The sequence below is a fragment of the Canis aureus genome, chromosome 13 (assembly GCF_053574225.1).
Source record: "Canis aureus isolate CA01 chromosome 13, VMU_Caureus_v.1.0, whole genome shotgun sequence".
Classification (NCBI taxonomy): Eukaryota; Metazoa; Chordata; class Mammalia; order Carnivora; family Canidae; genus Canis; species Canis aureus.
In genome coordinates, this window is record NC_135623.1 from 70,440,362 (window position 1) to 70,454,254 (window position 13,893).

General features: G+C 44.8%; 1 protein-coding gene across 4 annotated transcripts in view; it reads right to left on the bottom strand.

The window, feature by feature from the left end:
* The window catches only part of DDX60 (DExD/H-box helicase 60), a 92,746-nt gene extending 80,808 nt beyond the window's left edge, over window positions 1-11,938 (bottom strand). Inside the window, exons 1-7 of one of the 4 annotated variants that reach the window (XM_077846580.1) lie at window positions 11,784-11,938; window positions 5,869-6,118; window positions 5,450-5,501; window positions 5,249-5,318; window positions 4,432-4,621; window positions 2,974-3,312; window positions 1,140-1,256 (exon numbers count right to left, since the gene is read on the bottom strand). In XM_077846580.1, coding sequence (XP_077702706.1) covers window positions 1,140-1,256; window positions 2,974-3,312; window positions 4,432-4,621; window positions 5,249-5,318; window positions 5,450-5,453 — 720 coding nt within the window. In that variant the 5' untranslated portion in view covers window positions 5,454-5,501; window positions 5,869-6,118; window positions 11,784-11,938. The remainder of the gene's footprint in view (window positions 1-1,139; window positions 1,257-2,973; window positions 3,313-4,431; window positions 4,622-5,248; window positions 5,319-5,449; window positions 5,502-5,868; window positions 6,119-11,783) is intronic. The other 3 variants (XM_077846581.1, XM_077846582.1, XM_077846583.1) reach the window with 3 other exon arrangements.
* Window positions 11,939-13,893: the final 1,955 nt, after the last annotated feature.

Consider the following 13,893-nt stretch of genomic DNA (forward strand, 5'->3'; position numbering starts at 1 on the left):
TGAACAAACACAGCTCTCAGGTCTTGGCTCCTAAATGCCATTTTCCAACAAAAGCAACCAGAACTCCTTGGAGAAGTGGTTAATTTCAAGGCTGAGGCAGAGAAAACACGAGATGAGAATGGAACATTCTGTGGTGCTCAAAAGGATAGGGCCTGATGAATCGGAAGAGAAATATACACGTACGTAACCATCACCACAGTGGATGTCATCATACCTCAATAAAGTGGTTTTAGAAAAGGCAAAAGATGGGGAGCGGGTGGGGCTTGCAAAAGGACACAGGTGCAAACCTGAAGGAGTTTCTAATGTTCAAACCTAGAACAACTTGAGCCCCAAAACAGTTGCAATATTGAACTTCAATCTATAATATAAAATATCCATTAGTCCATCCTGGTATAAATAAATAAACAAGTAAAGGGCAGAGACACAGGAGCTCTCCCTTACAGTAGGATTCCAAGTGATAAAAGTAAAAGGAAAAAGTGAAATACAAAATAACCATTAGGCAAACAGGTCTAGCGATAACTGTTGCAGACAAGATCCATCGATGGGCTCTAAAATTAACTGGCAAATTCTGAGAAGAAACAGGATTTGCATAGTTAGGAAATATAGTAACTTTACAGTAGAGAAGGCTGGCACGCACCAGCTTAACCAGTGTTAAATCTATCCATACCATGAACCCTTTTATATATTCACACATTCACCGGCATTCTTGCCAAAAATGCATTACGCCATTCCAATCATAAGAAAACATTAGATACACCTAAATTGAGGAATATTAAAAAAAAAAAAAAACTTTTCAAAAACATAAAGGTCACAAAAGACAAGGAAACACTGAGAAACTACTACAGACTAGAGGCTACTAGAGAGAAATGACTATGTAGATGTGGTGTTCCGGACAGAATCCTGGAACAGAAAAAGGACATTCGTGGGAAACGTAAGTGAAACTCAAATAATGTCTGAAGCTTAGTTAACAGTATTATACTGATGTTCATTTCTTGGTTTTGAAAAATGTATCATGGTCACATCAGATGCTAGTATTAAGGGACTCTGGGTGAGAAGTCTATGGGAACTCAGTAATATTTTTGTAACTTTTTAATAATCAACAAAATAGTTCAAATAGAGATTTAAAAAAAAATCAGCACCTCTTCCATCATATTTTTCCATTTTAAATTTCCAAAAAGAGATTCCAGTGCTAAAATTCGACATTTTTCCAAATGTTTAATCAGGGCTTTATAAGCATTCTCAATCTCCTTTTCATTCTGTAAAAGGAAGTCACAAAAATTGTCATAAATAAAATATCTAATCACTTTCCAACTACAGAAAATCATATATTGAAGATATAATTGTTAAAATATATTTTTGAGTTCAAAAAAAATTACACTAATGTAATTACAGATCACCAACAAGGCTTTTAAACCCTGCCAGGCAGCACTATTTTGTTTTTACTGAATTGATTTTTTTCTGGGAATTTAGTACATTTTATTTCTTTAACGACTTTATGAAAAGTATAATTAACATGACAAAATTCACTCACTTTAAGGGGACAATTCAATGGCTTTTGGTAAGGTCACAGAGTTGTGCAGCCATTACCATAATTTAATTTCAGAACATTTCCAACATCTCAAAAAGAAAGAGTGTGTCCATTTAATACACTGTATTTTATTACGAAAAATTTCAAACACACACATAAATAAGGAATAGCATAATCTCCCCCCAGGTACCCATCATCCAGCAACAACCATTACCAACATATACTGCATTTTTATTTGCATTTCATACAGTCCTCAAAGAGATAAACGAAATAGCCTCGTTAGAATGAGTGTTCAGTAAAGTAGGGAATATATTATTATACTAGAAATAAAATCTAACGCTTAAAAACACCTTCTTAAGCAGAGATTGGGAAGGATGTTTGTAAGGCACTCTTCAAGCTCAGCTTCAGAAATTGCTCTAACAGAATAAAATGGGATCAAGTGGTTATAGTACCTCTTCCCAATATAAAAATCAATCCCAGGGCGTCCTACTCTCAGTACACAACTAGCGTTGGGTATAGTTTAATGACTGGAGTCCTGACTAAAGCAAAATAAATCATCTTCTCCGATTTCATGTCAACCGTCTAGATGTCTCCAAATATCATGAGGGGAAAGACACTATTCTCAGCATAAAAAAAAAAAAAAATGTTAATTAACTCAAAAACTCATTTTGATGAAATACAGCATTATCTTCATATTTAGAATTCACTATAAGTAGTGAAAACTGAACAGAAACTAGATTTATTCATAACATCAGTACGTATTTTTAAGTCCCAGAAGTTCAACATAGTAATTGCCAAATAGGCCTATTCAGCAAAAGAATAACCTCAAGGAAGAATTAAATTCTAAATACTTTGAAAGTTCGGTTAATGATTTAGTATTATGAAATAAACACTTCACTTATTTTCCTTCCTCATCACCGTTCTCCATTGTTTTTTTTTTTCATTAAAACTACCATATTAATGATCATTTCACTAGAATGTCTCAGCAACAGACGCATTAAGTCTCTGCCTCCACTTTAATGCATTTCTGCCCTTTATTAAGTCGGAGGCAGCATGTGCCCTCGTGGTTCAGCACATCAGGGCTGGAGTCGGGCTGCGGCTTTTCAAATCCGTGCTCCATTATTCATTTAGTGTTGAGGAGGAGCAGATTAGTTATCCAAGCGTCTGTGTCCTCACCCGCAAAACACACATGATGCCAACACCTAACTTAAAGGGCTGCTGCGAAGGTCTAAACAACGACTCAGGAGAAGTACCCATCACGGCTGTTATTACAGTAAGTTCTGAACATACGACTATGTACGTGCATCCCCTTATTATTAATTTTCTAGACTTCTCTATCAAACCTATGATAGTTTCCATAGAAGTGGTGGAAATAAAACTAAGTCAAGGAATACGGAATTTTTTTGTGAAATTCTAGAAGAAATTTGTCATGAGGTATTAATTACCTCTTTGAAAAATGTTTGTTTTTTGTACGTGCTTGACATAAGGTATGCATAAAGTCGAAGGACATCAGATGTTTGCCCCGAGGAGAGCACAACGTTGACCTTCATTGCCCAAGACTGAGTAACTAAAAAGCTGAAAAGGAGTGTTTGTAGATGGTTCAGGCCTTCATCCGCAACTATCAGGTAATATGGGTAACTCTCTTCCAAGAAAATTTCCCACTCTCGTGATAGGCATCCAGAAAACGTTCGGACGTCGATGGTCGTATTATGCTGAAGATGGAGGATTAAAGCAGCTCTCAAAGGAAGAAGTTCAGGGAAGTTGAAATATGCACACTCCGCATCCTGTGGCGATGGGATAAAGTGTATTCTTTTAAAATTATTATTCAGTTGGTTTATATATATATGTCATTAAAGTCATTAAAGGAATATGTTCCAACACGGGTTTTGTTCTGCTTTACAGTCAGGGAATAGACGCTGAAAGCTTGGCTCTCATTTCACAAATGCAAGCCATAAAACACAATTTAGATTTAAATACACATGTCCCCTTTAAGCGGGCACATAATAGTCAAGGTTTATCCAAGGTTTATACTTTTCCTTCCTATTCTAATTTTTTTCCTTTCCAATCTCACTCCAAAAAGAAAAAGGATCGAAAAGTAGGCAAAAGCAAGTGATGGATATAAATTATCCAGAAAGGGAAGCCAAGGTAAATCCCTTTGAGAGAACGGTCGCAATTTGGTGTGATCCTCCTGAAGAGACAAAGGTTTTTCTGAACGGATCAAGATTAGTGCAGTAAACTAGACTGTAAACGTTAGGCTAGAATCCTGGCTCTTTATTCAAAACATTGCTTATATTTAAAAATATTTTAAAATCTAACAATAATGTCGGTTGCAAAATGACTGAACAGACACACACCAAAATCCTTAAGAGTAACACAGTGGTTACCTTTAGGGATAGGACAAGAAAGGGGTGGTAGTGGTTAGACCGATCTGTACTTGAAACTGTTATATTTTACCAATTATATTCATAATTGGGAAAGGAAGACCGAATATATTCCCTCAGAGGCATTTACTATAAAGCAAATAATAAACAAAGCAGTATTAGTGAGTTTGACATTTTTTCTGGGCTCAAATAAATTGCTGAGTTCTGAAGACAGAAGCAGTTCTCAGAGTTGGAAAAGTAGGATCCAGAGCTCACGCGAGTTTCTGTTGAGATTTCTCATCCTCCCTCATGATCCTGTGTGTCCTTATGCACTTTAATTATTGAGAATACAATATAATCTTAAATGTGGTGATTTCTGAATACTGGGCTTATGAGTCATTTTTTTGTTGTTGTTCTTCCCTTTAAATTTTCTGAATTCTAATAGATATACTGAACTTTGTAATAAGGAAAACATTTACAGAATAGTAAGAAATGTTAGTTTTAGTTCTTAAATCACAGAAAAGGACTACTGTCACGTGTTACCTTGAAGAAAACAACGGCAAATTGTCCTCCTTTACTGACAAGATCCATAAGATAGCATTCAACCAGATAAAAGAAGTGGAGCTCCTGCCCCTGCTTTAATGATTTCTCACATATGCATGTAGTAAGTAATGAATCTCCATCAATCAGAAAAAATTCAGATTCAACAAAATCATTGAACAAACTGGAATATCTAAAATGAAAACAATTAAAACGAAATTACAACATCGACTACATAAGGCCCAAAAAGGGCAGTAGCACTGTTATTATTACCCATTATCACTATCACAACAGGTGAATTCGCTGAGTAATTGTTTTATGTATGCTAAGACTTTTCAAATATATCCATAGGCATGACTATCCTTTATAGGAAGAAGACGGTATTAGTCCCATTTTCTAGATACAGAAATTGAGGCTCAAAGAGATAGAGCAAATTATGTAAGACCACGTGTCAGAATCTGGATTCGAATCAGGAATTTAACACCGCTGTTCTGCATATAGACCCGTATCAAATGCTTCCTGCTTAATCAATCTTATTTCTTTATAAAACAATAGGTTCATTGACAACTGTGTACAAATAAAGCAAGAGAAAACTATTTCCATTCACCATCAAACTGCTCAAAAAGTTGTGTTAAACAACCATATATGTGTGTGTGCAAATATATATATAGAATTATTTTTTATATATATAGAATTATATATAATATATACTGAGATAAACATTACCTTTTTTAGATAGACATTACTTTAATGTCAAATAGATACGTAAGATATATGATATCAAATTGTACATCTCTTTATTTCTTATGACAATACTCACTGAGCTTTTGGCACTGCGTTCATAATCAGCTCTGACATTTTCTCTAAAATCATCATGTGCTCTTCTAAACCTGAAAAGAGAAGTATTGACTTATAATTTGAAAAAGAAACAATAAAGTAATTTTATTTCTATTAAATCTGTGTAGCTCTAAAAAGAATCATTATGTTATAATTCATAAAAAAAAATTAATTTGGAAATTACCCATTCTTGATGCTACCTGGGGCCCGAACCTGAACTGCAGAAAATGACAAACCTACAAAGAAAGAAGAAAAATCAGAAATTCATTTATTCCATCAACAAATAGTTTTGAGTGACTACTGCATATTAAGCAAAACGTCAGGCAAGGAGAATACAAAAATGAACCAAAAAGGCAACATGCTGTCAGTTCTCATGGAGCTTAAAATCCATCAGGAAAGACAAATATTAATCAGATAATTATATACACGATGGAAAATCACAAATGTGACAAAGTCAAAGAGAATAGAGGAAGCTTTCCTCAAATAATGCTTGAGCTGATTTCTAAAAGATGAAACAAGAACTAGTTAAACAAGGAACGAATTAAACAAATTAAACAGGGGAGGAGAGAACAGCAGGCGGAGAGAACAGCAAAATACCACGTAAGAAATCCTGTGGCGCGAAGGGGTATGGGTGGTCCTAGATCCAAAATAGAAGCCAGCCAGACTGGAGTGGAGACGGGGAGGGAAGAGCTGGCCGTGCTAGAAGAGGACGCAGAGCCTTTGAGGGCATGTTCTCATCCTAAAATCCATGGATGGCTTCTAAGCAGGTAGTGTTATGAGCGGCTATCCGTTTTGAAAGAATCCTCTTGCTTCGGTAGAGACGATAGACAGGATGGGAACAAAGTTCCTGTTCCTGGGGCAGAGAGAAAAACCATTGTGCAGGAAGGTAACCATCATAGTTTGGTGTAAGATAGTTTGATGGTAGTTTGGAGCATCCATGGATAGTAAATACTTAGAGGGTAAGTTTGACATAATTTGGTCACGGATCTGATACGGACAGAGAAGCAGGGGGAGGGTGAGTGTTGTCAGGATGATTCTTAGGATTGCACCTGATGCATTAGGATGCAGAACGAGGCCACTCCCTGGGCAGGACACTTTGGAACAAACCCACATTTCAGGGAAAGATCATGAGTCCAAATTTGTGTCCAGTCTGAGTTTGACTTGATTTTAGGACCTGCTGTAGAATATGCCTCGTGAGTAATTAAATATGCAGGTCTAGAGGTCAAACACAAGGTCCGATTTAGGCCTGAGTATGTGAGCAATTTTAATATTATTGCACACGAGGCCATTGATATAGATGAGCTTGCGTGGACAGAGACACAGTATCATGCAAGAAGCAAAAAGGAATGAAAATCCAGTTTTGCAGATCACAAATATTTAATAAAGGCCAACAGGGTAGAGGAAGAGTCTGTAAAGGTAACTGAGAAAGGACTGTCAAAGAGGCAGAAGGAAATCCCCTTGAGCACGCTGTCAGGAAAACCAAGGAGACGTCCCTCAAATATACCCTATAGTATAGGGCAGAGAAACTTGATGATGATGACGATGATGATAGATGATAGATAGATAGATAGATAGATAGATAGATAGATAGATAGATGATAGATAGATAATAGATAGATGATAGATAGATAGATAGATATAGATAGATAATAGATAGATGATTGATAGATTAGATAGATGATAGTAGATGATAGATTAGATAGATGATAGATAGATGATAGATGGATGATAGATGATAGCTTAGATAGATAATTGATAGATAGATAATAGATGATAGATTAGACAGATGATAGATGATTGATTAGATAGATAGATGATAGATGATAGTAGATGATAGATTAGATAGATAATTGATAGATGATAGATAATAGATAGATAATAGATAGACGATAGATGATAGATACTCATTCATATTACATGACAAGTATGAAAAGTACACATTTTTAGATTGAGAAGCTTTTCCAAGGACTAGGAAGAAATGACCAAAGAGGAACATAGAACTTTCAAATTGCAGGGATCCCTGCAGGGCTCAGTGGTTGAGCGTCTGCCTCTGGCCCCTGGGTGTGATCTTGGGGTCCCGCATCGGGTTCCCCGCATGGAGCCTGCTTCTCCCTCTGCCTGTGTCTCTGCCTCCCTCTGTGTGTGTCTCATGAATAAATAAATAAAGTCCTTAAAATTAAAAAAAAAAGAACTTTCAAATTGCAGAGCTCTAAGAGCAAAAAAATGGAGATATGTTATAAAGAAATGGTAAGTCAGAGAGGCGTAAGGTGTAAGGTGTCTAAGCATGAGCACTATTGGCCAAGTTCTGAGACGTACTGTAGCCTAGTGATCTCGGGCAAACTATTGACTCTCTCTGTATCTCAGTCCCCTTATTTATAAAATTGGGACAGACAATGATGATACGCTCTTTTCGTTGTGTTTTTTGGTTTTTTTTTTTTTTTTTTTGGTTGTGTTTTTAGGCTATTTAAGTGTATGAGCTGATGTATACAAATTGATTAAAATAGTACCTGGCACACAGAACTGCATAAAATGAAAACCATCACTGGATATTTTGATAAAAGAAAACAGTGTTTTCAAAGTTCCCAGGGGAAAATATTTTGAACTTCAAATTCTGTACCTAGTCATTCAATCCATTAAGAGGGACGAAAGACCATATCACCAGACATTTAAGAAGTCAGATTTTCACCAACCACGTATCCTAACTGATAATTTTATTTTAAAGAGATAAAACAGAAAATTAGGGGGGGAGGGGAAGATCAAGCATAGGACAACCAAGAAACAGTGAAACGTCATATGATCCAGAAAAATTAAAGGAAGCTCTAAAGAAAAATGGGAGGATCCATGATACTTTGAATTTACAAAAGCATCAATTTCAAACAGCAGTCTTAATAATAAAGAACCACATTTCAAGCCAAACATAAATTTCTTCTACAATGAATAACAAAGTAAATAATTTTGTGACTTGTTTACTTGGCTTTCCATTTTTTTTATTCAACTAGAAACAAATCACAAGAGTTAAGTCTTAAAATACCGTAAACTATGATAAACCCTGACAATATAAAACCACTATACTTAACCAAATTGGGAGGTTCAGAAAGGGACGAATAGTAGAAAAGTGTATATTAAGTTCCTTGTTTTTCATACCAGGAAGTCCAGAGACAGTATCTAAAGATAATATATCAAAAGTGAAGGATTTCTGGAATCAAGAAGTTCAATTGCCTTCCTCACATAGGTACAGAACCATGGGGGATCCAATAACATAAATGGGGAAACTTCATTTATATTTATATTACAACTTCTGATGAATTAATAGATCTTGTTATTTTTAGGGGATAGCAACGAAAATACAGGTAAATATCTACCGTCATGTGGAACTGCACCATTGTTGAAATTTTCCAAAGAAAAGAAAAAAATTTTAACTTGTTTAATCAAAACTCTAGCAGCAATAATTCATTGACATTTATAAGAGAGAGGACGTGTTAAATGACACCAGTAAGACTAGAATCTCTACGAGACAAAAAAAAAAAAGAAGCGGGGGGAAGGGAAGGCAAAGGAAAGGAAGGGAAATAACCTCAATTTATTAACAAATTACAAGAAGATGAAAGAGATTGTGACAAATTGAAAGCTATATCATCCCATCGTAGTAGTGCCAGAACCTTACTTGGATTCTGGGTTAAACAATCTTTAAAAGGAAGAAGAGAAGGGTAAAAAAGAGAAATCAGAGATTATTACGGCTGGGACCGCCCAATTTAGGGAAAAAGGCCGAGGGAGTGGAGGCACCACTGGACAGAAAGGCTCAAATTCCTAAAGTGCATCTGGAGAAGAGCTGAGCAGCAATGGACGGAATTCTTGACACCCCCACCCCCGACCCCCGGCCCCCCGACCCCCGGCACCTAGACCCCAGGGCCCCTGGCCCCAACCTCCAGGCCCCCAGCCCCCAGGCCTCAGGCCCCCAGTCCCCCATGCCCCCAGCCCTCCAGCCCCCCAGGTCTCAGGTGCCCAGGCCCTCGGGCCCCAGACCCCCAGCCCCCCAGTCCCCCAGGCTCTAGCCCCCCAGGCTCCCAGCCGCCCAGCCCCCCAGGACTCAGGCTCCCAGGCCCTCGGGCCCCAGCCCCCCAGCCCCCTGGCCCCCCAGTCCCCAGGCATTCGTGTTCTTAAATTTTGAGTTTAAAGATGAACAAGACATAGAAATAAATATTTTATTATTTGGTTATGCACAGCAAGCATAGTGCCTCCCACTTTTCATTTACGTGATATATGTTTGTTGCATTGGTTGAATGTCTGCTACAGGCTGAGGCTTGGGATAAAATAGGAGGAAGGTGCAGTATCCCTGCTCTGAAAGGCTTCATGATCCAGTTAGGGCCAGTTATGGAAAAAGTCTAGCACCCACCCTTGTGTGTTTATAGCATGCAGTGAATACTTGCTGAGTGAGTGAATGAATGAATAATATTTGGGAATGGCAAAATCAAATACACCTCGAATGTTACAATAAGATGTTTTAAGAGTGTGATTATGTGTTAATAAAATCAAATATATCACTATAAAAAAAAAAAGGCTCCCAGCCTCCCAGCCCCCCAGTCCCCAGGCCCCCAGGCCCCCAGCATCCCAGTCCCCAGGCCCCAGCCCCCTAGGCCCCCAGCACCCCAGGCCCCCAGGCCCCCAGCACCCCAGGCCCCCAGGATCCCAGGCCCCCAGTCCCCAGGCCCCAGGCCCCCAGCCTCCCAAACCCCAGTCCCCAGGCCCCCAGGCCCCCAGCCCCCCAACCCCCCAGTCCCCAGGCTCCCAGTCCCCCAGCACCTCAGGCCCCCAGGCTCCCAGGCCCCCAGGCCCCCAGGCCCCCAGCCCCCCAACCCCCCAGTCCCCAGGCTCCCAGTCCCCCAGGCTCCAGGCTCCAGGCCCCAACCCCCCAGCCCCCCAGCATCCCAGTCCCCAGCCCCCCAGGCCCCCAGCCCCCCAGGCCCCCAGGCTCCCAGGCCCCCAGTCCCCAGGCCCCAGGCCCCCAGCCTCCCAAACCCCAGTCCCCAGGCCCCCAGGCCCCCAGGCCCCCAGCTCCCCAACCCCCCAGTCCCCAGGCTCCCAGTCCCCCAGCACCTCAGGCCCCCAGGCTCCCAGGCCCCCAGGCCCCCAGGCCCTCAGCCCCCCAACCCCCCAGTCCCCAGGCTCCCAGTCCCCCGGGCTCCAGGCCCCAGCCCCCCAGCCCCCCAGCATCCCAGTCCCCAGCCCCCCAGGCTCCCAGCCCCCCAGTCCCCAGGCCCCAGCCCCCCAGGCCCCAGGCCCCAGGCTCCCAGCCCCCCAGACCCCCAGGCCTCAGGCCTCCAGGCCCTCAGGCCCAAGACCCCCAGCCCCAGCCCCCCAGCCCCCCAGGCCCCCCAGGCCCCCCAGCCCTAGGCCCCCAGACCCCCAGTCCTCCAGCCCCAGGCCTCATTCCCCCAGGCCCCCAGGCCCCCGGTCTCCCAGGCCCCCAGTCCCCAGGCCCCCAGCCCTGAATGTCCCCCGGAGGGTGGGCAGGGTGCAGCCTGAGGCTCCTGGGGTGAGGCCACTTGTTTAAGCTCCAGCCTAAGGAGACAGTGCCTCGACTTCCCACTTACAGAAACTTGTAAACTAATTCATTTTTATTGATTTATGCCACTAAATTTGTGATTTTTTTTTTTTTAAGATTTTATTCATTTATTCATGAGAGACCCAGAGAGAGAGAGGCAGAGGCCCAGGCCGAGGGAGCAGCAGGCCCCACGCAGGGAGCCCGAGGCGGACTCGATCCGGGGACCTGGGGTCACGGCCTGGGCTGCAGGTGGCGCTCCCCCCCTGAGCCCCCGGGATCCCCTAAGTGTGCGATGGTTACGCAGCAGTGGAAAAGCCACGCATGTCCCTTGAGCACAAGCACAGTCCCGTCCCTGCTGCACCAGGAGCAAACCTACCGCCCGAGCACCCGAACGCACGAGGAGCACCCCCTGACCAGTCACATGCGGATTCGGATTCTGCAGGTTTGCAGCCACGCTCCGGGGCTGGAGGCTGGGAAGCTGCCTCAAGGGGGGACCCCGGGGCGGGGGGTCACATCCAGGTGCCCTCGGGCCCAGGTCCCCAGCACTGCGCCCCCGGCAGGACCCTGACCTGCTGATCCTGGGGCTTCCCTAACACCAAGCAGACGCGTCGCCACAGGCCTGCCTGTCCCCCCTCACCTGGCCTCGCTCCAGGATCGGACCAGGCCCCCGCTGTGACGGGGGCGCCCCCAGCCCAGGGCAGGCGAGCCCAGCACGTCCAGGGGCGCCCGCAGCCTCGAGTGAGTCCCCCTGTCGTCCTGAGCCCCTGCAGGGGACACCTGCACCCTGAGTCTCCCCCGACTCCCCCTGTCGTCCTGGGCCCTGGGGACACCTGCACCCTGAGTCTCCCCCGACTCCCCCTGTCATCCTGGGCCCTGGGGACACCTGCACCCTGAGTCTCCCCCGAGTGCCCCCGTCATCCTGGGGAGCAGCCAGACGGCGCAGGGAGGCACCGGCCTGGGCCCGGAGCCTGGGTCTTACCTGCCGCCCGGAGCTGCTGGGCCCCTGTGGGGTGGCCGGCAGGGAGCGAGGGCGGAGGAGCCGGGCAGCCCCGCCTTTATGCCCGGGAAGGGAGTTTTGGTTTCCTTTCTCCTGTCGGGCGTCTGAGTTTCATTTCCTGAGTGCTGCTGACAGCTCAGGAGGCTGTCATCGTCCCCGTCACTCTGAGCCTAAAGAGGCAGCGACAAGGATCACGCAGCCTTTGGAGTTTGGCCAGAAACTAGAGGAAAGTGAGCCCGAGCAACCTGGGGCATCTGACCCTAAATCACGTGGGGGGGGGGGGCTCCTTAGAGACGCCGGGCCGGGCTCGGGGTGTGGTGCACGTGGGAGGGGCCCTGGGGCTGCACAGGTAGCAGGAGAGGCTGGTGGGGAAGGGGCAGGGGGCTGAGGTTGTCCTCCTCTCCTGCAGCACCTTACAGTGCGGAGGACGAGGAGGGTAAGGGGCTGGGGGGGGGAGCAGGGCACGGCTGCCAGGAGCTGGGGGAGAGGCTGTTGCTGCGGGAGGCCGCGGCGAGCTGGCGGGACGGGGACGCTGACATCCTCCTACTTATCCTCCTGCTCATGCTCCCAGCAGCCTCGCGGGCCACCTGCTATTATTTTTGTCATTTTATAGATGAGACGAAGAAGGCCTCGATGCAGCCGGTGAGCCCAGGAGCGGGGCGCCCGGCCGGCCTAGGCGGCCTCCGGTGGGCAGGTCCCCGACAGATTGTTCAGGGTCAGGCCGAAGGCCTGTCGCCAGGAGACGAAGGTCCCGCCTTGGCCTCTGGGTCACGGGCCCGAGCGAGCGCCAACCTCAGGATGGCCTTTACCTCCGTGGACGTCCGTTGTGCCAGCTGAGCACTGAGCGAGCCGCGGCCGGCCAGGCTGACCCTCCACCCGCCTCCCCGGACGACACTCGGAGCCTCTGGTTTGCCTTCGCCGGCAGCGACCCGCTGCCACAGGCTCCCTTGCACACCCTGGACTCCGCTCCGAACCTTGATGGTCACACGAGCCCCGTGTCTATTTCTCAGGCCCTTCCCTTGGGACCCCTGATTTTCTGTCTTATCAGGACGACCCTGCAAGCAAACCCTTCGACTCCCCATAACTCGCATGCGCAGCTGCTTGAACTTCTTGATTTTCCTCCACACCTGGGCTTGCAGCGGAATAATCTGGGACAATTTTTAAAAATGTGTTTGTTTCTGGCTACGGAGGAAAACGGCCAAGCCTACGCCCTACGAAACTGTTCACAAACACAGCCGATACCCCTTATTTCTACCCCCAGGCCTTTCACAATGTTTTACGATGGTGGTTACAACCCTACAGCGCTTTATATTCGCAGGTTCTTTTTTTTTTAATTTTTTAGACATTTTATTGGAATTGTATTTGCCAACACGTAGTATAACACCCAGTGTCCTCAAGTTCTTTCTGATTAAAGGCCGTCTCTTTTTCGATTCTTTCTCAACCTTAGGATAACTGCATACGCCACCGCTACTGAAGAGTCCGAGAGGAATTGTGTACACAAACCACATTTTCTTTACCCATTCATCTTTCGATGGACACCGAAATGACAAATACCCGCCATTTGCTTCAACGCGCATGGACCTGGAGGGTATGATGCTGAGTGAAATAAGTCAGTCGGAGAAGGACAAACATTATATGTTCTCATTCATTTGGGGAATATAAAAAATAGTGAAAGGGAATAGAGAGGAAGGGAGAAGAAATGGGTAGGAAATATCAGAGAGGGAGATAGACCATGAGAGACTCCAACTCTGGGAAACGAACTAGGGGCGGTGGAAGGGGAGGTGGGTGGGGGGTGGGGGTGACGGGGTGACGGGCACTGAGGGGGGCACTTGAGGGGATGAGCACTGGGTGTTATTCTGCATGTTGGCAAATTGAACACCAATAAAAAATAAATTTATTATTAAAAAAAAAAAAGAGTCCAAGAAGAAGACATCAGGCCGTCTCCATACCCAACATTACTAACCCTTTGTGATTTGGATGTGGTTCCCTCGACCATCCCACACCATTTGTTCTTCAGACTGACGTACCCACAACTTCACTCAGTCGACTAAATGTACTGCCCACCCTCCTAAGACACCCACGTCTACTTTAA